The sequence below is a fragment of the Rosa chinensis genome, chromosome 1, assembly GCF_002994745.2.
Source record: "Rosa chinensis cultivar Old Blush chromosome 1, RchiOBHm-V2, whole genome shotgun sequence".
Classification (NCBI taxonomy): domain Eukaryota; kingdom Viridiplantae; phylum Streptophyta; class Magnoliopsida; order Rosales; family Rosaceae; genus Rosa; species Rosa chinensis.
Genome location: NC_037088.1, coordinates 3,543,983 through 3,568,974, shown reverse-complemented (window position 1 = coordinate 3,568,974; position 24,992 = coordinate 3,543,983). Strand labels below are relative to the sequence as shown.

The 24,992-nt window shown below is 36.9% G+C and overlaps 1 protein-coding gene across 1 annotated transcript; it reads right to left on the bottom strand.

Annotated features, from left to right (window-relative positions):
* Positions 1–21,758: 21,758 nt before the first annotated feature.
* On the bottom strand, positions 21,759–24,992 carry LOC112198587 (receptor-like protein 6). Its single transcript, XM_024339740.1, has one exon. It carries the CDS (start codon positions 24,990–24,992, stop codon positions 21,759–21,761), a length of 3,234 nt encoding a protein of 1,077 aa, XP_024195508.1.

Below are 24,992 nucleotides of genomic sequence, written 5' to 3'. Positions count from 1 at the left end.
TGTGATACTTAGAAGGCTTGTAGAGAATTGCAAGATGAACAAAACCCAGTTGGTCTCCCTTTCAATTTGGCCGAAATTTTAAAAAAGATACCGAAAAAGGGCCGAATCTTCTTTTCTTCGATTAATTATGTATGGTGAATAACATGGTGCAAGACATCTATGGTTGGAAAGAGGGTTCGAAAATGAAGAGAGTGGGACAAGTTTCATGGCTAGACTATATGACAGCAACGCTGCAATGTTCCTGTGTCGGAAAAAAGATTATGCGTTTGGAGATGATTTTTCCGAGTTCCCAATGTCCTCTACAACTTCTATGAATAAAGTTTCTTCAAAAAATGAACAAAAATAAATCAACTTTTAGTGTATTGTCCCCCAATAAAAGATTTTGAATTGGTATAATCTCTTCATCTTCTTCCTCAATCAAAGTTTTAGTTTTATAATTTTAGGGAGATTAGTCCTCGTTCCTCCAAACTTTTATTTGTGTTGATGCAAAATTTCGTTTGCATCAGGTCAACAGGGTTCCATTGAAATCCAAGGTGGAAGATAGTGGGGTAGGATCTTGGATGTGGGGTTTATCCTCTCTCCATAGGGTTGACTGGTAGGTTCAGCATATGATCTGCTACCATCTTAGAGGTCTAGGGTGAAACTGATCCAGATATTGAAGAGAGAAAAAGGTAACTCAAATAGGCACCAGCGTGGTGCCGGCCTATCAGGCTCCGATGATCAAATCAGAAAGTGAGAAGGAGGAGAAGTTTTTTGGTATATTGGAAAGTGATCAAAAGATCCCAGGGAGCCCCGAATGAATGAAGAGTCCTTTTTATAGGGCTTGGAGGTGGTTGAGGTACACTGTTGAAGTATGGTTGGCCTCGAAAATAAGGTTGTCAGCTCCTTTTTGACATGCCATCAGCATGGGTTTGGCCGAGTGGGTGACAGATGCCACCATTTTGTGGTCTCTTCTAATCACATCGCCCTTAGCTCACGTTCATGGCCATGCTGGATATAGGATTGTGACACTTGTCTAGTTAGGTTAGATTTGCTCCTTGATTTGAGTAAATCAAGCCCTTGTGAGCAATCTCATGTAGAAGGAGGCTTTGATAGTCCAACTGAGCAATGCTGGTCAATCATGACATTACATGCTTGGGTGATGACCGAGCTATAAGAGTGACCTTCCAACTCTAAGGCCCACGACATTCGAGTAACGAGGGTTGGAAGTTGAGGCTGAGATTTATTTAGTTATAATGTATGATTGAACATTTTTGTTCAACGTTTATTATTTTGTTATCGTTGAAAAGTCAGAATCCCTCGTGGACATTTTGACTTTTCAACACATCTTACGTGTACAATGTTTGAAAAGTCATAGACATTACCCTATCCAAATTCCAACATGAACAATTTGTCCCAATAAAACCCTATAAACTTTTATTGCCTCCCAATAAAAAAAAATTAATTGATGTACTCTCCTCATCTTTTTACTAAATCAAAGTTTTAGTTGTATAATTTTAAGGACATTAGTCCTCGTTCCTCCAAGTAAACTTTTATTGGCCCCAATAAAACCCTACATACTTTTATTGCCTCTCAATAAAAAAAAAAAAAAATTAATTGATGTACTCTCCTCATCTTCTTCCTCACTCAAAATTTTATTGTCTAATTTTAGGGATACTAGTCCCCCTTCCCAATGCCCAAATTTTATTGGTTTTATTGTCCCCCAAATAAAAGGTTTTGAATTGATGTAATTTCCTCATCTTCTTCCTCAAATCAAAGTTTTATTTGTCTAATTTTAAGAAGATTAATCTCTCGTCCCCCAAATAAATTTTTATTGCCCCCCAATAAAACCCCATAAACTTTCATTGCTCCCAAATAAAAGGTTTTGGATTGATGTAATCTCCTCATCTTCTTCCTCAATGAAAGTCTTATTTGGCTAATTGTAGGGAGCCCTTCCCCCAAACAAACTTTTATTGTCTCCCAATAAAGGTTTTGAATTGATGTAATCTCCTTATCTTCTTCCTCAATCATAGTTTTATTTGTCTAATTTTAGAGATATTAGTCCCTTTTTCCAGTGCCCAAACCAATAGACTTTTATATTCTTCCTCAATCAATGATTTATTTGTCTAATTTTAAGGAAATTAGTCTCTCTTCTCCCAAATAAACTTTTATTGCCCAGAAATAAATTTTTATTGTCCCCCAATAGAAGTTTATTAAGGAGCAATAAAAATTTATTGGGGTAATAATAATCTTCAGCGACCTATGAGATATCTGATGATCTCTATTGTGACTTCCGGCTACCTCCGTTGACTGGTAACCGGAGTTTGGGAACCTCCGTTGAAGTCTCCTTGACTTCTCTCTTTTCCACTCTCACTCTTTATGAGACAAAGAGAGAGAGTGCAAAATAGTCCCAAAAGTAAACAATAATAATAATAATAATAATAATAATAATAATAGTAGTGGTGGTGGTGGTTGTGGTGGTAGGTAGTGGGTAGTAGTAGTAGTAGTAGTGATAGTAGTTGTAGTGGTGGTAGTAGTAGTAGTAGTACTAGTAGATAAAACTCTATAGTCCTTCAAATGTAATTTTCTTATCTGTTCATACTCTTATGCTATCGCAATTCGTCCAGTTGATTAAAGTGATCTTCCAAGATCAGCTTGTATCGAGGTGGGTTGAGTATAGTCCTTCAAATGTAATTTTCTTATCTGTTCATACTCTTATGCTATCGCAATTCGTCCAGTTAATAAAAGTGATCTTCCAAGATCAGCTTGTATCGAGGTGGGTTGAGTATAGTCCTTCAAATGTAATTTTCTTATCTGTTCATACTCTTATGCTATCGCAATTCGTCTAGTTGATAAAAGTGATCTTCCAAGATCAGCTTGTATCGAGGTGGGTTGAGCTAGGGCCAAAAATTTATAGTGATTGGCCAAAATAATAACCTTCTATATAAGGGTTAAGGCCATGGTAATATGGTGAGTTAATCTTTACTACCATAAAGCGAAGCCCTCAAAAGTTTCACCAAATTTTGAACTACCTTAATTACTCATATTCAGTTAATTGAACAAAAAAAAAAAACATAATGGTTATTATAATAATAAGCAAAAGAAATATATAAAAATAAATAAAATAAAGAGATAATTATAGAAGAGAGACGTGGACTACAAGTATAAGATAGATAACTGCATTCATTTCAAATTTCAAATTTTTCACGTCTAGAAACAAGTGGATAAACTGATATACCAAAATTAACCACTTTATTTTTTTACTTGACTTTGTGAGTCCATGTAGACAAAGCTAGTCTTATTAGAGAAAAGAAAAAACATGGTGAGTTAATTCTGAATTTTTGAGATTTTATGGTTTCAACTTCTTTTGTCCCGGTTTCTTATGAAGATGATGAATAGCTTCACCTCCTAATAATCAAGTGTACGTTCCTCTATTCTCTAACGTATTTGCACATGATTTTTGTATGAATTATGAGTTTGTTTTTCTGAAAATACATGCACGTTGAGCTCAGTTGGTGGGATGATTTGTTTCTATCTAGGGGTCATCATAGGTCGGGCAAGGGCTGGCCCTACCCTAAATTTTAGGGCTTAGGGTCGAGCCGATTTAGTCAAAGTTGACAAAATTTTGGGCCGGGTAGGGTCGGGTCAGGGCTTAAATATGCTAATCTTTATCCGCCCGAAAGGCCCAAGCCGTTGGGGCTGAAAGGGCCGAGTCGGGCCAGCCTTCCAAATAGGGCCAAAGAGGGCCAAAAATGGCCTTATTTTGTTTAACAAAAAGAAATACATTATTTTTTTTTTCTCAAAATGTGGCTCAATGATTTTATAAGTAACACATGCATGAGTCATTGTTTTTTGTTGATCATATTTAATACACACACACATATTGGAATTAAGTTATAACATTTTTAATATTAGTTAAGGTGGTTATATTCAATTAATTTAGAGAGATAGTCTCCCAAAATTACTTGTGGTTTAACAAAGGAAACAAAAATTAAAGAAAATAAAGCTTAGGAAATCAATTACACAGAAAGAGATAAGTTATATGTTATAAATATATATATATATATATATTTAAAAAATAAAAAAATAAAAAATTATTAGGGCTTAATTAGGCTGGCTTAAAGGGTCATGCCGGACTTAACTCTAATGAGCCCAAATGGTGGACTTCATTTCAATCATTTGCATGGACCATACCCTACCTTATTTGAGAAACGATCTAGCTGGCCCGCCTTAATGCAAGAGCCGGGCCAGACGGGCTTTAGGGTCAAAGGGCCAAATGATGACCCCATTTCTACCTTATTCATATTACAGTGATGGCTCCCTAGGTTAATTAATTTCATTGTTATTACTTACATCTGCATATTCCTACAGAAATATATAAGCAAACTGTAAGTATCCAATTAGTTAAGATTATCTGAAACATGGTACTAAACTACAACTCCATCTAACTGGTGGTGTGACAAACCCTCCACGGTCTGCAGTACCTTCCACAACACATATTGACATACATATGCACTAGGCCTCATCAACGGGCCCGACCCGGCCCATTAGTAGTGGGCTTGGGCCGGGCCTGGTCGGGCCTTACACCATTTTTAAATAATAGCGGGCCGGGCTTTATTGTAAATTGAAGGATCCAAGCCCATCCATTTAATGCGGGCCTCGCGGGCATTTTCAGACCTGGCCGGGTTAAGCCTTGCGGGCTTTTTCAGGGAGGGCCTTGCGGGCTTTATTTACAAATAAATCTTTAAAGATAATATTTTTTATAAACTTACATCTATATATCATACACTCCAAAGAGTAACCCCTATCAATTCAAAGAAAATGGAAAAATGGACCATTGGATGAGATTATTACAATAAATTATGAGTGTGGTAAAAAATTTAGCCAATTTCACCATATTTTCGAATTCGATCGAATTAGTCAACCGTTGTCACTTGTATGTTTTCTTGGTTGACTGATGGCATGACGACCGCGAAACGTGCTTATTTTTTCACATCACGTCTGTAAATATTTCATTGATGGATGTGTGTAGACATAAGATAAAAATTTCAATTTTAATTACAAAGATGTTGGCTTATATTAATTTGCCTCCTAAAGTTGTACGACTTTTATATTGCATTTAAATTGTTGAGGTTCATTCTAAAGCAACCATGAAGTGGAAAATGAATTTAGAGAAATCAACCGCTCGATTGAGAGATTGTAATGTTTTATGGTGATTGTAAAAAATTCAGCTAATTTGATTCTCTTTTCGAATTCGATCAACTAAGTCAAATTTAGTTACTCTTATAAACCTATATCTATATATCATACACTCCAAAGAGCAACCCCTATCAATTCAAAGAAAATGGAAAAATGGACCATTGGATGACATTATTACAATAAATTATTAATGTGGTAAAAAATTTAGCCAATTTCACCATATTTTCGAATCCAATCGAATTGGTCAACCGTCGTCACTTATATGTCTTCTGAGTTGACCGATGGAATCACGACCGCGAAACGTGCTTATTTTTTCACATTACGTTTGTAAATATTCCACCAATGGATGTGCGTGGACATAAGATAAAAAAAAATAAAAATTAATTACAAACACTTTGGCCTATACCAATTTTCCTTCTAAAGTTGTATGACTTACACATTGCATTTAAATTGTTGAGGTTCATTCTAAAGCAACCATGAAGTGGAAAATGAATTCGGAGAAACCAACCGCTCGATGGAGAGATTGTAATGTTTTATGGTGGTTATAGAAAATCTAGCCAATTTGGTTCTCGTTTCGAATTTGATCAACTAGGTCAAACTTAGTTACTTTTATAAACCTATATTTATATATCATACACTCTAAAGGGCAACCTCTATCAATTCAAATAAAATGGAAAAGCCGACCGTTGGATGAGATTATTATAATAAATTATGAGTGTGATAAAAAATTTAGCTAATTTCACCATATTTTTGAATCCAATCGAATCGGTCAACCGTGGTCATGACATGTAAAATACTAGAATATATATGCACATATTCTATATAGAAGTATGAGAACTTCCAATTTCACCATAAACCAAATTACAACAAATTCACACTCACACAAAGACACACACACACACACACACACACAAATATAAACATGTCTAAAAGTCCTGGATCTTCAATAATGATGATGTGGCATACTGTAGATTTCCAAATATATGTGCTGGGCCTTCTAGATGGGGCATTCCATGCATATTGTAAAAGATGTTGTAGATTCCCCGTCCAAGCTGAACTTTTTTCACTTAAATTGCCATAACTCCTAAAAAAAGTTGGAATCGCAAACCGTAAAATTCTTCAGAAACTAGACACATGGGGCTTTCCATGCATATAGGGTACAACTCCTAATTCCATCCAAGCAGTTCCCAGTAATTCAATGAAGTTAGGTTCTAGACATGAACTTGTAAAAGATGTTGCAGACTCCAGTCCAAGCTGAACTGTCTTCACTTAAATTGCCATAACTCCTTCTAGAAAAGTCAAAATAGCAAACCGTAAAATTCCTCAGAAACTAGACACATGGGGCTTTCCGTGCATATAGCTTACATCTTCTAATTCTATCCGAGAAGTTCCTAGTAATTCAGCAAATTTAGGTGTTCTGCACAACAATTTCTGTGTTAGTTAGCTTAGCTTAGCTTCTTTTCTTCTTTCTTTGAAAGTTTGAAACACACCTACAAAGACACTAAACTAACGTAAATGAACCATAAATAAGGAGAACTAAACATATATACCAAGAGAAAGAGGCATAGAAATATAAGACTTAAGAAAATATGAGCACATCAACATACATACATATATATATATATATAATATATATATATATATATAATATAGTTTACGGGCTTTTACTGGCCGGGCCTAGAGGGCTTTTGGTGGGCTGGGCTGGGCTTTTTGACCGGCAGGCCCTCGGCCCACCAAGGCGGGCTTTTTGACAGGCCGGGGGCTTTTTGATGAGTCCTAAATGCACTACCAGCGTGCGTACGTTAGAATATAACGGAATAAGGTAAAGGTTTGTTTTCTAACGGAAGCATCTTCGCAGTTTGATACAAAGAGCATCAATCATATGATCCACGACCAGGACCAGTTTGTAACTTTGTTTATATACATGTGACTGAGTGACTGAGTTTAATTTCGGGTTAATGCTCATACACCCCAAATCCGGGAAAATACTTCTCATACACCCCAGTGTCTTATTTTTGTTCCCCCTTACACAAACTTTTCTCATTTTCTTTCCTACCTACCCATCTTTTCAAAATCCCTACCATTAGTACCCTTTCTCCCTTTATCTAGCAATTTTCTTTGCTGTCTTTGTTTGTCAGAGTCTGCATATGCATTAGTTTCTTTCATAAAGTTTTACTGTCTAGTTCATTGTTATATAAAGGTTTTAGAAACGTGGTGGGCCCATCAGAGTTTTATTTGAATATATATACAATGTTAACAGGCATCCTCTGACTCAAAGGTAAACAGTACCAATTATTATTCATAATTTCGATTGTAGACAGACTTGAGTTGACTGCTATCTGCAAAAACACTAGCAAAGAAGTACAAAAAGAGATAGAAAAATTGAGAAAATTGAAAGCCTATAGAGATAGCCTTAATAGAGATTCTCCCAACTATTGGGATATTATTTATGAGAAAATTAGATATAAACCCAAAAATTCAACCTTCTATTAGAAAAAACCCATACATACTTTTCTTTTAGTTTACACCCAAATCACATTGATAAACCTTCTATATAGAGTGATTCATACAAATAAAAAAAAATAAAAAAATCAAAAGAAAACCTTCCATATAAACTATAGGCCTATATATAATCAATATTTTTCCTTATTTTCATGTATATCTAATTTGCCCTTTTACATTCTCTCAAATAATACATGTCTAATGTACCTACTAAATATGTATATGTAGGTGGGCTTAAATAATAGAAACGTTCAAGCTTAATAGAAATTGACACACAATGATATATACCATAATCATAGGTGTAACATTTTTGTTTGTACAATCATAGGTATAATATAATAGAAAACCTAACAAAGAGGTATGATACAGAAAATAATGATAAATTCTAATACAAAGATGTTATACGAAACCCATTAACATTTAGGCTGTAATCGAATGTATGAACCAAAAACTAAGCCTCCTATATGTTAGATACATACCTAAAATCAAATTATCTAGAAAAAAAAAAGTATTCTAATGATCAGGTACCTTTTTAGTACATACCTTACAAATAGAACAACTGTATAATATGTTATTAACCTATGTTTGCTTTCCATTCAAGTGTTTATATGAAAAATATAACATACCTTTTATATAGAAAAAATCAGATATAAACCTCGATCTAGGTATTGATTACCAGAGCTTCAATCAATGATCTAGTTCATCAAGTGTATTTGTTTAGAGCTTGTAGCATATTAAGAAATTTTTGACAAAAACATATTTTATTTTCTATGTCACTTAATGAGAATTTATTTATGTAATCAACTTAATCAACAGATTTGGGTATATATTAAAAAAAAATTATAGATGGGTTTAATCTAATAGGTGTAATCAAATTTGGGTGTAATATAAAATGCCCCTATTATTTATAGACTTCAAACTAGAATCTACAAAATAGAAGAAGAGATTGATAATCTCCTATATGTTCTGGAAGAGGAACAAAAACCTCTTGATTATTTGAGCATTGGTTAGATCCGCACATCACTGGTATCAGAGCTTGTGAAATAGCTCAAGGAGAACCCCTCCTTAATGGGGACAATGTCAGAATTGTTATTAGAGAAAATAAATTCTCTACTGAAATCTTCTGATGAGAAATATCAGAAGCTGTTACTAGAATTGTCTAGATGTCAAACTCATCTAGAAAAATTACCTGCTATAATCCACCAATTGGAAAGATTGGAAAACAAACTGGATTATATGAAAGAACTTCCAAAAAAGGAAGAAGAAAAGCTGACGAGTGTCAGTAGAAAAATCAATGAACAGCAAAAAACGCTGGAAAAAATACTGAAGGACAAGAAAGTGCCTACAGTAAAAAAGAAAGCTAATGGATTCAAACCATTAGAGAAACCAGATTCAAATCTTGTTCCAAACATGATTTTTCTGGAACCATCTACTAGTCAGACTAGTATTCGGTATGAAAAGCCGAAAGATACTCGAGATGTCAAGATGAAGAGCATCTTCGGGAAGAAGAAGGGAGTACAGCTCCTGAATTCTGAAGAATTTGAATACAATGAAATCGAGCAAGAGGTAAAAAAACGCCTCAATTCCAAAGCTAGATTTCAAACAGATCTACAAAAGGGGATCATTTGACCTGATGGACAGCGATCATTTCAAATTACTTGAATTCACAACCCCCTCAACAGCAGGAGGAGAGACAGATCTCTTGATGATCACTCCAGCTGAAGTTGCCAGAGCACAAACAAAGAAGTCTCAATTTATGTATATTGGAGCAGTCCAAGTCGGCATAAAGCTTTTGGCAAAAGAAGGCATCAACTGTTCAGTCCTATGTGTTCTACAAGACAACAGACTGACGGACTTTCAAGCTAGCTTGCTGGGAACTCTAGAAGCATCACTGTGCAACCAAGTGGCATATTTCAATTGCTTCCCTAACTTCTCAACCAGCTTGAAGGATGCAGCCCACTGTCTCCGACTGAGAGTCAAGATAGATGGCATATCAATGAAAAATGATATGCAAGAATTGGCAATAGTATACCGAATATACTATAAACTGATGAGCACCACAATAGAGCCAAAAACACGGATCTCCAACATCCCTGGTCTCACTACTGGATTCCTCACCAGCCAGAAGAACCATTCACAACAGATTCACAAGGTTGCTTGGAATGAAGTAACTTTTCCTCTTGAATGGAAATTATCAGGTCCGAAGCTACCAGCAGAAAGTGCAAAAGCAAAAATCTACAAGAGTAGAAGAACTGGAGAAATCAGCCTCAACTTCGACAACCACAGAAAAAGTGATGTCGGTCCTGAGCAGCTCAGGATAAACAATAACCTTCTGAGAAGAAGCTACAGCACTAGAGAAGCTAGTGTCAGTGGTACAAAATCCACCATAGAAGAGCCAATATCAGAAGAAGATCTGGAAGCTGATCTAAGCAGACCAGTCCATATGCTCAGAGCTGAGAGGCTCTATGATCTTTATGAAGAAGCTGAGAATTGCCAAAGTCCTGAACGATTAGAAAAACTAATCGAAGAGATGAAAGAGTTCAAATTCAGAAAGACGAGAAAAGTCTTTCCTTATCAAGATCTTGAAATGGAAGATGGAGAGAGCTCCAGAACTTTCATTAGCAGAGAAAAAAAGGAAACAAAACTCCCATTTCAAAAAGCCCCCACGAGTAAAAAAGGGGAAAGAAATTCCCAAAGATTTGTCCCAGAGGACAATCTGCCTAGAGTTCCGATCACGAACTATGGCATCTGGTTAAAACTAGACAAGAGTCTAGACAAAAGAAAAACCATTGACCAATGGGTAGATAGCCTGATGATGGCTTCTGCACTCACCCTTGGTAAATTTGAAGCACCAGATTTGCAGGTGTACTATGAAACTACTCTTACCGGAGTGGCAAAAAAGTACTACCTATCCTTCAAAGAAACTGCCAGAGGAAGAGACTGGCTTGAAGAGATCAAAAATTCAAAGTCTCCGTATGATTTTGCAGTACCCCTGTACGATCAGTTCTGTGGAGATCTCTCAAATCTGAGTGAGAAAGCCAAAGAAACGGTAAAGTCGAATATCTATGCTCTCAAAATCTGTGACATGAGATATTTCGAAGAATACTTGAATGAGTTTCAAGAATACTACTGTACAATTGGTGAACTAGAGAATACTGATCTAGTTAATCTGTTGCACAGAAAGCTCCCTGAACCATGGAGAATAGCTGTGAGAGAAAGCATAGCTGAGAAGCCAATTGAGAGATTTTCAGTTGGAGGAATTGCCGACAGAATCCGGCAATTACTGAAGGAGCAATGCAAAGCCAATCTTAGAGCTAAGATGGCCAAGAAGCAACTCAAAGGAGTTGAAAATTTCTGTTATGGAATACTGGATATGCCCACAAACTGGGGATGTCATGAATCCAAATTCCACAGAAAGAAGAAGAAAGAAAAATATTACTCTAAAAAATTCAAAAAGAGTAATCAAAAGAAGGATTGGAAATTCAAGAGAAGTTCCAATTACAAGAAGCAGCAGGATGAAGATTCTAAGAAGAAATTCTTCAAAAAAAAGAAGAATACCTATCAGCATAAACAACCAAGCAAGAAAGCTTGCAGATGTTGGTTATGTAAAGCTGAAGGGCACTATGCCAATGAATGCCCGGAAAAGGGTAAAAGATCTACTAATGCTCTCTTTAAAGAATATGAGCAAATAGTAGAAGTAGCAAACATGAAAGGCTACGAAATAGCCTATTCAGATGATGAAGAAGACGACAGGTCAGTTTACTCTGCCTGGTCTGAAGAAAAAGATTCATCAGAAGTGTTTGAGATAGATTCTGAAGTAGAGTACTTCGAATCCAGACAAATGAATGTTTTGAGAATCAAAAACTGGGAAGAAAGCAAGACAGAAACTTTCATGTCTTCTTATCAGGTGAACCCTGGTACATTCGTTTGTGACTACTGCTTTTGTCACGAAAAGAATGGTCTCCCAATGTTTTGTGAAGAGTCTAAGAAGACCTATCACAAAGAATGCTTCATAGCTGAAGCAAGAAGGAAAACCAAGAATGGCCTTGTAAGCCAATTAGTTGAACAAGAATATGAAGAGTATTTCGCTGAGCAAAAGGCGAAAGAAGTAGAAACTCTGTTCTAGGAAACCATGGAATCATCTTCCTCTGAAATAAAGGAAGAAATCATCGGTGAAGAAAAAATCGATAAGGATGTCGAACTGGTTGAAACACCAGAAATTGTTCCAGAAGAATGTAAACCATTCATTCCTTAGGAACAAGCTCAGGAAAATGAGCTTCAACAATCGAAAGTCGTCTCTACTAGTAGATACAGCAACTACACAGAGATTGGACTAAAATTCCCTGATCATAGAAAATATCATCTACATGCCTTTGTAGATAATGGATCGGGATTTACTGTTGCAAAGAGATTTGCAATTCTAGATGAACTCTGGAAAGAAGATAAGAAAAAATTAGCTACTGGTGTTACATTTGATGGGAGCCATCTCACCATGAAGAAAGTAGCAAAAAATTTTCATATCACCATTGGTGGAGGAACATTTATCATCCAGAATGTTTGGCAATCTGAAGGCCAAGGATCTGATTTCTTGTTGGGAAATGATTTTATTCTCCAACAAAGATTCATTCAGGATGAAGAAGCGATAAGCTTCAGGAAAGGAGAACAGGTGTTCTGGGCAGATCGACTCACACAAGCAAAAAGTGTAGTAGGTTCTGGGTTTACTACTCAGTATCAGAGATCGCAACAGAATAGTGGTGATCTTACCTACAAGCCCAAATTCGAGCCCATACTCCAAATCAAGCAACAAGAAGAATTGCTTGTTGAAGAATCTTCTGAAGAAGAAGAAGAAGAACCAGAAACTAGTAAAGATGAAGAAGCTAGTTTCATCCATGAGCACAACCTCAAGCACTTTCAGAACAAGCTTGAGTCTCAGAAAATTCCCACTCTTGAAAAAATCAAGAAACTACTAGAGCAGAATGTGGATACAAATCCTCAAAAGTTTTGGGAAAAAGACCCAGTGGTCTGTGAATTGAGATTGCATGACATGAATGCCATCTGCCATGTCAAAGCCATTCCTCTGTACAAAGAGGAAGATCAAAAAGAATTCAGAAGTGATATTGAAGATCTCTTGAAGAAGAGATTAATTCAACCTTCCACTAGCCCTCATCATGCTCCAGCATTCTACGTGAGAAATCATGCAGAAAATCTACGAGGAAAAGCTAGAATGGTGATTGACTACAGAGATGTCAACAAGAAGATTGTCAAAGACGGTTATCAAATTGCTCAAGTACGAGTACTGATCAACCAGCTCTGAGGAGCTAAAGTCTTTTCGAAATTCGATGCAAAGTCGGGTTTCTGGCAGGTCAAGATGCATCCTGAGAGTATTCCTCTCACTGCATTTGGAACTCAAGGCCATTACGAATGGTTGGTAATGCCTTTTGGTCTGAAGCAAGCTCCCTCAATCTTCCAAAGAAAGATGGACAACATCTTTAAGCATGTAGCGGAGTTCTGCGTCGTCTACATAGATGACATCCTGGTCTTCTCCAAAAACAGAGAAGAACACATGAAACACCTCCATGAAGTAGTAAAGCTGATAGTTCAGCATGGAATTATCCTAGGCGAGAAGAAAATCTTCTTTATCCTTGATGAAGTTGATTTCCTAGAGATAAACATCAAGAATGGAGTCATAAAGCTCCAACCCTACATTCTTGAAAAGATCTGGAAGTTCCCAGACAGAATTCCTGATGCTAATAGTCTAGAGAGATTCCTTGGTGTCATAAATTATGGGAGAGATTTCATCCCTAAAATCTCAGGGTTAACAACAATGTTATCTCCTAAGACAAGTTCCAAAAGAAAATGGAACTTCACAGCAGATGATGAAAAGATCATGAAGCAGATAAAAAATCTCTGCAAAAATCTCCCTCCTCTTCAACAACCAGAAGAGAATGATGAAATTACTGGTCCGGTGTGGTTCTGGCGAGAGCGCCTGGAACTAACATTGAAAAGATCTGCAAATTTTGTAGTGGCAAGTTCAGCCCTGCAGAACTAAATTATCCCACAGGGGAAAAAGAAATTTTAGCTGTCAAGAAAACGATTTTAAATTCTCCAGCATATCTTGGAAAACCCTTTATTGTCCGCACCGATTGTGCCAGAGTAAATAATTTTAAAAATTTTAAACTTGACAAAGCTGCTGATAGAGGAAGATTAGCAAACTTGCAATTGTTTCTTAACCAATATGATTATACTGTTGAATTAATTGCAGGAAACAAGAACTATCTTCCAGACGAATTGACCAAAGAAATGGCAATGTTCAGCCAAAAAGAAGACAACGAAGGTCGTAATCCCAGAAGTAGAAGAGCTGGGAAAGAACAAGAACCTGAAGAGGATCCAAGGGAAACCAAGGAAAAAATCCTTAAAAGGTTTCTGCTAAGCTCAAAAGGCTTGGCCTCAACTGATCAATCCCAGGGTAAAGGATTGGCTAGCCCGTCTCAAACGGCAGACGGTAAAGGCACATCAAGACCATTGATGGCTGCTGCTTTGCCAAAAAGCAGACCAACTCCAAGTGGAGTTATAAATGTTTTTAATTATGAATTAAGAACTTTTGATACTCCTGTATTCAGAACTGGCAGGAGACTGGCTTATCACCAGAAGGCCATCCTAGATAACCTCTTATTTGCCTTCCAAGAAAGAAGCAGTGGTCTAATGTTCCCGGCACTCTTTGCTCTAGCTGAAGAACTTTATGAGAATGCCAGACCACAGACTGAAGAAATCCATATGCAGCAGAGTGCTGTCAGAAAAGAGAAAATTCACTTCCTTGAAACTCCAGAAAGTGCTAGGGTTCCTATCATGGCACTCAATGAATCAGACTGGCATGAATTCCATAGTCTGATAGGAAGGCATAATCCAGAAGAACTTGTTCCTCCAACTTTCTTTATCGTGTTAGGACCTTATGTTGGAAGATACTTAGTAAATGTTCAGAGTGAACATCCCCAAGAACACAAGCTTTGGCTTGTTGAAAATGGTTTTGTCCATAATTTGTGGACCAAAACTAATGATGATCTGAAAGGTTTGCCACCTATTATTGTCAACACAGTCAAAAACATCAGAAAAAATGACTGTATGCTTCTTCTGAAGTTCAGATCCACTCCTCCAGAATGGATCCAGAAGGCAAATGGTGAAGTTGAATATATTTCTCCATATCATTATGTGAGAATCATCCCAAGGAAATATCTTCAACCAGCCTGTGTTGGGTACAATGGTCAACCAAATTCAAGCATTCCTTGGATGAAGGCCATGGCCCTGGAATACATGAAGAAGATCATCGCTGAAGATATCAGCAATACCTTCCTGGCAGCAGGAGAGAAAACAATTATCACTGCTTACGATCATCCTGACGTAGTCAGCAGTGACCTATTCCTATCTCTAACCAGAAGAGAGATAGACTCGACGATGGCATGCATGCGCTGGGTGGAAAAGCTTGAAAATGACAACCACCACAAAATGTATGTTGATACAGACGTCGAGGACAATGCAACAACAACTCGTATGGCCTAGGCAGACAATAGCTCCTTTGTCTTTGGCCACCATTCAGAAACAGATGAGAACATGTGAAGCTACAGGTGAAGAATCAGCACCAAAATAGCAACTATAGACCTTTAGACTTTTCTAAAGCTACTTTTGCTTTTTCCTTTTCACAAAAGAAAAGGACAAGTAAAAAACACTTCACTTCTCACCTAACATGCTTTTTGCTTTTTCCCAAACGACCTCCACCAGCAGGAGCACTCAGAAAAGCAGAGAGTCACGGAGTTGTTTTGTACATTTTTGTATTTTGAATTCTAGTTTGAGTTCCGCTCCCTATATAAGGAGCCTTAGCTTCTCTTAAAAGGCATTCGAAAAATCGCCAGATCAATTCTAAATTCGAAAATTACTCGAATACTTCCCATATCAATTAAAAATTTAGAAAATTGAGCAGAAGAGTCTTATCTCAAGTAGGATAGCAGTGTGCTTCCCTTCCTGTCTAGGTGTGAAGTAGTGTGCTTTCAACAAGTAAGTACCTGTTCTCATTCTTATGGATAACTAAACAGCTTTTGCTGTTTACCTGAGAATGAGGCTCTGAATGTTTTAACTATATGTATATTTGAATAAATTCAAATGGTTGTTTACCCACTTCTTTAACCAATATAGTTATTATCAGTTCATTTCAATTGTTATCAGTTCATCATGATAATTGTCATTCATATTTTACTATTTAAAATGCATGCATCCCATGGAAATCCAAGGTTCTAAAACTTTACTGTTCATCTGAAAGAATCAGTTTTAAAAACAGAAAAAATTAGGACAAGCAGCAGTGATTCCGCCCTGTGAGTAGCAGTTTAGACAAGGAGTCGTTAGGCGAAATGTGGTATGTTGAAGGCTAGTCTTGTTTTTGTTTTGACGTTTTGAATACTGATCCCTTTTTGTTGGATAGAACTGTAGAAGAATCCAAAGGTCAACATAGGATACAAAAGGCATTTGTTTGTTAAAACCATCTCTGTTAGTCTTTTTCTATCAACAACAGTGTAATACCAAAGTGTTAGGCAGTTAGGAAAAATACCAAGGCTTTTTGGGTATACCGGAAAAAACCCTTTAATTTCTATGAATTTCTAAACAAAAACGTGGCACTGCCACTACCACCAGCAACAGAACCAACCACAATCACCAAGGAGAGATAAAGGGCACTCCTCTTTTCATTAGCTGCACTCCTTGTTCATTTTTATTAATTATTCGTAATAGGTTGAAATGTTGAATCTCTAATTGTTCAAATCATTGAAAGAACCTGTCCTCTGAAGGCAGCCCTGTGTAAATTGAATCTGTCGCGTAGTTGGTCTCGTCTCCCAATAATGGATTTATTGTAAGACTTAATGTGGACTATCAATATTCGTCAAGTATTACAATAAATAAGCTGCATACTTACAGAACAAGCAAAATAGACATTCCTAGTGTTAATCGGTTCGGTGTTGGATTTCCTATTGCTATCAGTACTGATTTAAGAGGTTACTTTGCTAATGAGGTATACCTAATTGCATATGGAACAAGAATAAGGTTGGCCTAAATGTAAAAGGATTAGGAAACCTTTATGGGAGGCACCTAATCCTCAATGCCTATTTATAGACCTTGATCTCTGCTCTAACAATCATATACAAGCATTCAAGTTCTCTGCCCCATTAGTGAGATTGCCTTCATCAGATTGTTCAGAGGAGAAGATCAAACATGTCTTTTTCAGGTTAGTGTTATGTGCTTTACTTTTTAGACATTACTTGTATTGGTGTGTTCTTAAATTGAGTGCAATATATACATGTTCATGTTAATTACTTCTTTCAATTGGTATCAGAGCCATTGTGCTCAATTAAGAACCCAAAACAGAAAATATATTTGTTTTCAAAAAAAAAAAAAAATCTGTTTCTTGTATAAAGTTTTGGTTGGGCTTCGCTTCATTATCAAAGCCTAGAACTCACTTGGAGACAAAACCAAGACCCGCTTCTGAAGACAGCCTTTAGCCTAAACTAATCGTTACTCAAATTAACGGCTGGCCCCAAATTTGATTTCCAAATTTCTAGGGTTCTTCGATGGCGATCTCGGTCATGGTTTTTTCCGCCTAAATTTTCTTAAACTATGATCGGAATCGTGATCGGACAGCCCTAAAAGCTGTTAAACGGGTTTTGGATTGGTCTCGTTTCATCATCAAGAAATAAGCACAGTATCCTGGTATGCTTTCGAACTGCTGCAAAACAAATTTTGAAGGAAAATTGATCTAATAACCCGATTCATATATGTTCTACGTTATTTTCTGCTCCTTGGTATTGTTGAGGCATATAATTGACTGCTGTGATTAATTGGTTTTGTGTGTTTTGAGTATTCTTGTTCATTAACCAGTAATAGAGTACTTATCCTCTATCTCAGTATTCTGTGATTGATTGGTTTTGTGTCTACTTCTCCTCGTAATCATTGTTCACTATTTGTCTCACTACTAAAATTTGTAAAACTTCATAATGTTCTTTTGGTCGGTCTCTCTTTATCAAACAAGAAGCAAATAAATTTTTGTATCCTAGCAAATAAAGTAGTTTTCATATTGGAAAAGACAAAGTTGAAGTGAATCAATCTTATATCAATTCAAATATGTTTTGCCTTCTGTTCCTTAGCCTTGTTGGCATATATGTGGTTACTATGATTGATTAGAATTGTACGTTTGAGTGTTCCCAGCTCATTGTTTTATATATATATTCCACTTGATTGATTATGTGTTCTGGATTTCTTGTAAGTGCTTCTGCATCCAAGTTTTGTGTGTTCACTGCTTTATGTTTATCTCCCTATTCAGTATATTAAATTTCTTGTGAACACGCTCTAACAAAACTCAAGACACAAACTTCATATATTCTCTTGATCCAGTTTAGTTAAATTTTTCACATATAGTATTGTCAATAGCAATCCCATGTTAAAAACTTTAATTAAACCTCAGTATTGGATCAACATCTTGTGACATTAGTTTTAGAAGCTGGAATCCTTGCTCCCCATAGGAGGTTTAAATGATTATGGCTCTTGAGATTGATGTCAGCATATAACAGGCTTTAAAACTTGCCTTCAGAAGGTGAACTGAACTATCTTCTTGCCACCCTAGGTGTTGACATGTTCTAAACAACCTATTGTTGAGTTTTGATTTTCTGCTTATATGATTCAGTTAGTGTCTATATGTCTTTTGCCACTCTAGGTAAGACAGACACCTTATGTATTATTTGAGGGCACTTCAGTTTAATGCCATGAATTCAAATCTATTAATTTCCCACTAAATCTGGAACCTTTTAATGTTTTTGCTACAGCCATTAACCTCCCTTTAGGATTTCATCAAATTGAGAGCTTAAATGGATCAAACTTTAAAAGATGGAAGCAGGATATAGAGCTGCATTTAGGCATGATAGATTATGACCATGTCCTTAAGGAAGATCCACCAGCTGAACCAACACTTACTACCAGCAAGGATGTGAAGGATAGGTACCATCAATGGCATAAACACAACAGATTGACCCTAGTAATCATGAAGAAATCTATGACAGAAGCTGTGAGAGGTAGTATACCTGAGTCTGAGTATGCCAGGGAATACTTTAAAAATGTAGAAGAAAAATTCAAAGTGTCAGATAAAGCTGAAATTGGAAACTTGATGAATACTCTCATTACCATGAAGTTTGATGGAGTTGGAAGCATTAGAGAATATATAATGAAGGGTATTGATGTAGCTGCAAAACTCAAGGTCCTAAATGTCAGTATTGAAGACACCTTCTTGGTACACTTGCTTTTGAATTCTGTACCTCAACAATATAGTCAGATGCAGTCAAATTACAATACACAGAAGGAGAGTTGGAGTGTAAATGAACTGATTTCAATATGTGTCCAAGAAGAGGATAGAATTAAGAAGGGAAAGAGCATTGGAATTAACCTTGTCAGCAAGCCTCAGTTTAAGAAGAAATTCAACTATAGATCAAACCAATCAGGTGCCTCATCTTCTAAAGTTTCTCAAGGGTCTAGCAACTCTGAAAATTTTAAGAATGGTTCTGTAAAATGCTTTTTCTGCCGAAAGCCTGGACACGTCAAAAAGGATTGCAAGGGTTTCAAAGACTGGCTTATGAAGAAAGGGATTTCTAAGGAAGAGGATCCCAAACAAGGAGGCTAGAAGTTAAGGCAGTTGGTTTGTTTCAAACTCATATGGGAATCTTATTAAGTTTTTGATGCTTTAGATTAGTGGGAGGATTTAGAATTAATTTTTCTTGCATTATTTGATTTCATTGCTGTAGACTTCATTCAAATTTATTAAAAACATTGATTTTCAGGTTCCTATTTCAGTATTTTGAAATCAGCAAATTTCTTACTCAAGTATTATTGAAAGTTCTGCATTTGTGATGTTTTACTCGAGTATGATTGATTCTTTCATTAGCCTTATTTGCAGAAATGTTCAATATACTAATGAAATTTGTGTTGAGCTTGATTGAAAGCACTAAATTTACAGATTCCTTAATTTTCAGAATCTATGTTCTGGATCATTTTCTTGCACTGCATTTTGTAAGAAAATCTGAGTTTCATATGCAATTGTGCTCCTGTGTTCTGTGAAATATTACATTGTGATTGCAGGGTGCTAATGCTTGGTTAAGCATTAGATTTCCTGTGGTTCAATATAATGGATTACAGAATGACTGAGTGTTGGAATGAATTTGATGATGCTAAGTATGTCTCTGTGCACACTTCATTTTTGCTATAACTGATGCAGCAGCTTTTATTATTGTTTGAACATTGATAGTCCAAGTGGGAGATTGTAAGACTTAATGTGGACTATCAATATTCGTCAAGTATTACAATAAATAAGCTGCATACTTACAGAACAAGCAAAATAGACATTCCTAGTGTTAATCGGTTCGGTGTTGGATTTCCTATTGCTATCAGTACTGATTTAAGAGGTTACTTTGCTAATGAGGTATACCTAATTGCATATGGAACAAGAATAAGGTTGGCCTAAATGTAAAAGGATTAGGAAACCTTTATGGGAGGCACCTAATCCTCAATGCCTATTTATAGACCTTGATCTCTGCTCTAACAATCATATACAAGCATTCAAGTTCTCTGCCCCATTAGTGAGATTGCCTTCATCAGATTGTTCAGAGGAGAAGATCAAACATGTCTTTTTCAGGTTAGTGTTATGTGCTTTACTTTTTAGACATTACTTGTATTGGTGTGTTCTTAAATTGAGTGCAATATATACATGTTCATGTTAATTACTTCTTTCATTTATAGTATACCTTTTTAGTTTAATTATATACACCTTTTCGACTAAAGTTATCCTCCTGTATTAATCTACTTTGCAGAAGGAGATGAACATCGATTGGTTACATGCATAATGTACATACCTTACCTTTTCCTTTCCTCTTGAATTGTCGGATTCACTATCTTAATTTTTTTACCGGCAGCTTATATATCCATTGGAAGATCTCTTTGTCCAGCTTATGCATCCATTCAACATTAACTTTCTGGTTCTGACTCGTCAGTGGCACTGTCACTGCTTGCAGCCAATACTTGGATTCTCTAACTTATCTTGATTGCTTGCAAAAGGACAAAGGTTTGCCATAAGTAAAAGCTATGACTAGCCGACTATGGATTTTCAAGGGAGCCAATTTTTTCTTCAAGTTAAGCATGACATGGGCTGCATTCTTATTGAGAAAAAGATAGGAAACACCCCCAACCTTCCCTTGGACGACTTTTGTTTTAGGCTATAATTCTACGGTGAAAAGAGTAGTACAGTCCAGTCAAACTCCCCCTTCCAACACGCCCAACATCTCTCTTAAGTCTTAACCCTCTCTTGTTCAAATTGCTATTAAACCTGCTACATTCTTGTCCATGTATTACTCTCTCACATTCACATGCTTTCATTTCTTTTAGCAGCAAAAGGAGCAAGTGCCAGCTGAAATGACCAGTATGGGACTATGGGCACACCAGCTCTCTTTTCTTCTATCTCCTCTTTTTTATTTGTTATCCTATTCCTATGGTTCTGAAATATCCTCGCACCAAATAACCACTATGATCAGTCTCTCCAAGAGTCTAAACACTACTACATGGTCATTGGATATCTACTATGAACCAAACCCATGTCTATGGGAAAGAGTCGAGTGCGATCCCCTGAACGATTCATCTATAACCCAAATCTCTCTATCAGATTTGTCTCTATCTTGCATTCTTGCTTAGATAGGAGGATATTTGAAAACAATCACCATATCACAAAACATAGCAATTACCTGCTCACACTACACGATATTTCATAAATGTTAAAAGCGTAAAGTGATCACATTGCAAGAACGACTACAACATAGCTTACGACACCAGACCAAAACAGAAAACACAAAAATAAAAAAACATAATTATGACAAAAAAATTAAAAAAAGCAATTACATTATAATTATGTGATGAAAATACAGAGAAAAAATGCCAGCGGAATCTCCTATATAATGGAGTTGAGCTGCATGCTTTGTCTACCTAACCATTTCGACGTCTCCAATACCTTTGATTTATGTAAAATGCCTTCTGTGATTACCAAATCTGTGTTCCAGCTGAGGGAATATCTTGAACAGGATGTTAAACATAGCTCTGTAGTACCATTTCCTCCATCTCTTGCAAAACAAAAGTGACCCGACGACAATTGCAAACCCACATGTAAATCCAATGTCAGCACTGAGAACATTCAACTCAATCTCATCTCCAGAATTCGGCTTACTTGAGCTTCCATTTAACGTTGGAGGTGGTACTACGATTGTTGTATCCGATGTCAGAGGAGGCCCCCATAATCCTTTGTTACCCTCGAAGGAGGTATTTGGAAATGTCGATAACTGAGTGGCGGTTGGGATCCTTCCCGTCAGTTGATTATATGAGACATTCAAGTACGAAAGAAAAGTGAGATTTGCAAATTGTGGTGGAATTTGGCCGCTCAGGTGGTTTTGTGAGAGGTCTAAGGACTCGATGGTTCTCATGTTACCAAAGGATGATGGGATTTCGCCTGTGAAAGCATTACTGGACAGATTAAGGACATGTAATGATCTCAGTAGGCCAATTTCCTTGGGTATTGTTCCGCTGAACTTGTTACCAGAGAAGTCAATCGAAGTGAAGATAGTTAAAATATATACAAGATCCATCTCTAGACCTTTGATTGTAGTTGTTACTACATCTTCCAATTGAATAGAGTGCCCACTTCCACCACCTGCTCCCCACCAAAAGCTACGGGGAGATTGGTAATTATCTTCATTAACCATCATTGCCTTCCATGTTGTCAATGACATACCGGGTATTTCACCATTGAAACTGTTATGAGCTAAGTCTATGATTTGAAGCTTCGGCCAGGTGCCATTGGTCTCAGGACATCCAATGGGTCCATAAAATTTGTTGGATCGCAACACAAGGACACGCAAGGTGGATATGGTCTTCAACATGCAGGGAAAAACATCTATTATTTGATTGACTCCAAGGTCTAAAACCTCTAAGATTGAACAATTGGCTAGAGATTTTGGAAATCGACCTTGTATATGATTTCTGCTCAGAGCTAGACTTTGCAAATTACAACCTTGAAGAAAAGTATCGGGGATAGATCCATTAAGGTTGTTTCTCCTCAAATCAAGGACATTAAGCGAAGATGCCTGAGTCAAGCATTGGGGAATGATTCCACTCAAAGAGTTATTAGAGAGATCAAGAACTATGCCACTTGCATTGCATATTGATATTGGAATTTCCCCATACAAGTTACTGCTTGAAAGAGAAAGGTAGGCCGTGGAAGAAATGAAATCACCAATATCAGTTGGTATGCTAGAGCTGAAATTATTTCTTGAGTAATCCAAATAATTACCACTTATGAACAATGGTATTTGTCCCTGAAGCTGGTTTGAGTGAAGATCAATATTCAACAGATTGTAAGTAGAACCAAGTAAAGGGGCTTCTAGACTTACCAACTTGTTACAACAGAGACCTAGAGTTTTGAGAGGAAGCCCCCATATCCAATTGGGTATCTGACCTGGAATCTGGTTGTCTGAAAGATCCAAGTAGGCTAAACTAGATTGATTTTTCAGGAAATTTGGGAATGTTTTCAACTTGTTAAAATCCAACTTCAAGGCCTGAATCTGAAGGAGGGAGGGGTGTGATGAGTTGGTACCATTATGATTGGACAACAAGCTATTGTGGGATAGATCAAGAAATGAAAGATTTCTCGACTCGTGAAGGCCATAAAAAGGAAAATCACTCAAGTTGTTTGAAGAAAGATTTAACTCTTGAAGCCCTAGAAGATTAAAGATAGACACGGGTATTGATCCTTCCAAATTGTTGCTACTCAAATCAAGTATGTACAGCAAGTACGAAGAGACATTAGAAAATTCAAGCACCTGACCAGAGAAGTGATTTCCAGAAAGATCTAACCTCCGCAGCCAGCGAATAGAAAAGGGAGACAATGGAATACTCCTGTAAAGAAGATTGTTGGACAAGTCGAGAAGCTCAAGCTTGATGAGTTTGTCCCATTGAATATAATTAATCGAACCAGAAAACTTGTTGGATGACAAGGCCAAAAACCTCAATTGTGTTAGGTTTGCCAGTGACTTTGGAATTGCCCCTGTGAAATTGCAATCTGAAACATATAATCTAGACAGCATTTCAAGGTTGCCAATAGAGTCTGGCAAGACACCTGAAAACTTAGTCCTGGATAGAACTAGGGATTCAAGAGATACATTCTTTAGAAATTCAGGTAAGGAACCACGAAGCTCTGAATTAACTGATAGGTCAACAGACTTTAGTGTAGGTACCTGGAATATCTCTTTGGGAAATGCTCCGTACAAGTTACAAGCGGAGAGACTCAAGGAAATCAAGCTTGAAAAATTGGCAAGGAATTTTGGAACCAGACCAGAGATATTGTTTCCATACAATATTAACGTGGATAGAGAATCAAGCTTGGCAAACGATTCATGAATAGGGCCTCGAAGATCACAAAAGGACAAGGTCAACACACTCAGCTTTGGGAGTGAAGATGATATGGTTTGGCCCCAGTGAGATCCCTCAGCCGACAGGTTTATATGATCAAGATATAATTCTGTAAGCTCTGTGAGGTTCTGAATTAGCATGCTCAAATTCTGGTTCTCAGCAAAAAAGGGATAGGAATTATAAGAGAGATCAAGAACTACCAGCCTCGTTAAGTGTGCAACCTCGATTGGAATTTTCCCAGAAAAATAAGCCCCTCTTAAATTCAGATACCTCAACTCTATAAGCTTTCCGATTGCAGATGGAATTGAAGAGCCACTGAAATTAGTATAGGCTAAATTGAGTCTCTGAAGATGTTGTAGTTGGAAAAGACTGCTGGAATTGTCAATGTTGCATGAGATAGACTCGCTACTGATGTCAAGTCCAACAACACTCCCATTAGTGCTGCAAGTTACTCCGGTCCAAGTACAGCATTCGGTATTCGAATTCCATGTTATGAGCTTGGAGGAAGAAGAAGAATTAAATACAAGACTTTTCTTGAAATTGAGCAATGATTCTTTCTGGGCTTCAATACATTTGCTGTGAACAGTAGGGATGAGGTTAGTAACACAAGGAGTGATCAAGAAGAGGAAGAAATGGAAGATCAAAGTTATCATTCTACAGAAAATTTTCAGATGCACAATTGCAGGGAAAGTGATAATTAGGTTGTGGTGGCTTCTAAAAGGTAAATGGGATTGGAAAATGCCTCCATATAATCTGTGCTTGGCTTGACTTTCAAGTCCTCTCCTCTCCAT

Coding starts and splice junctions, on each gene's coding strand:
- LOC112198587 (XM_024339740.1), bottom strand. CDS start 24,992: ATGGAGAGGAGAGGACTTGAAAGTCAAGCCAAGCACAGATTATATGGA.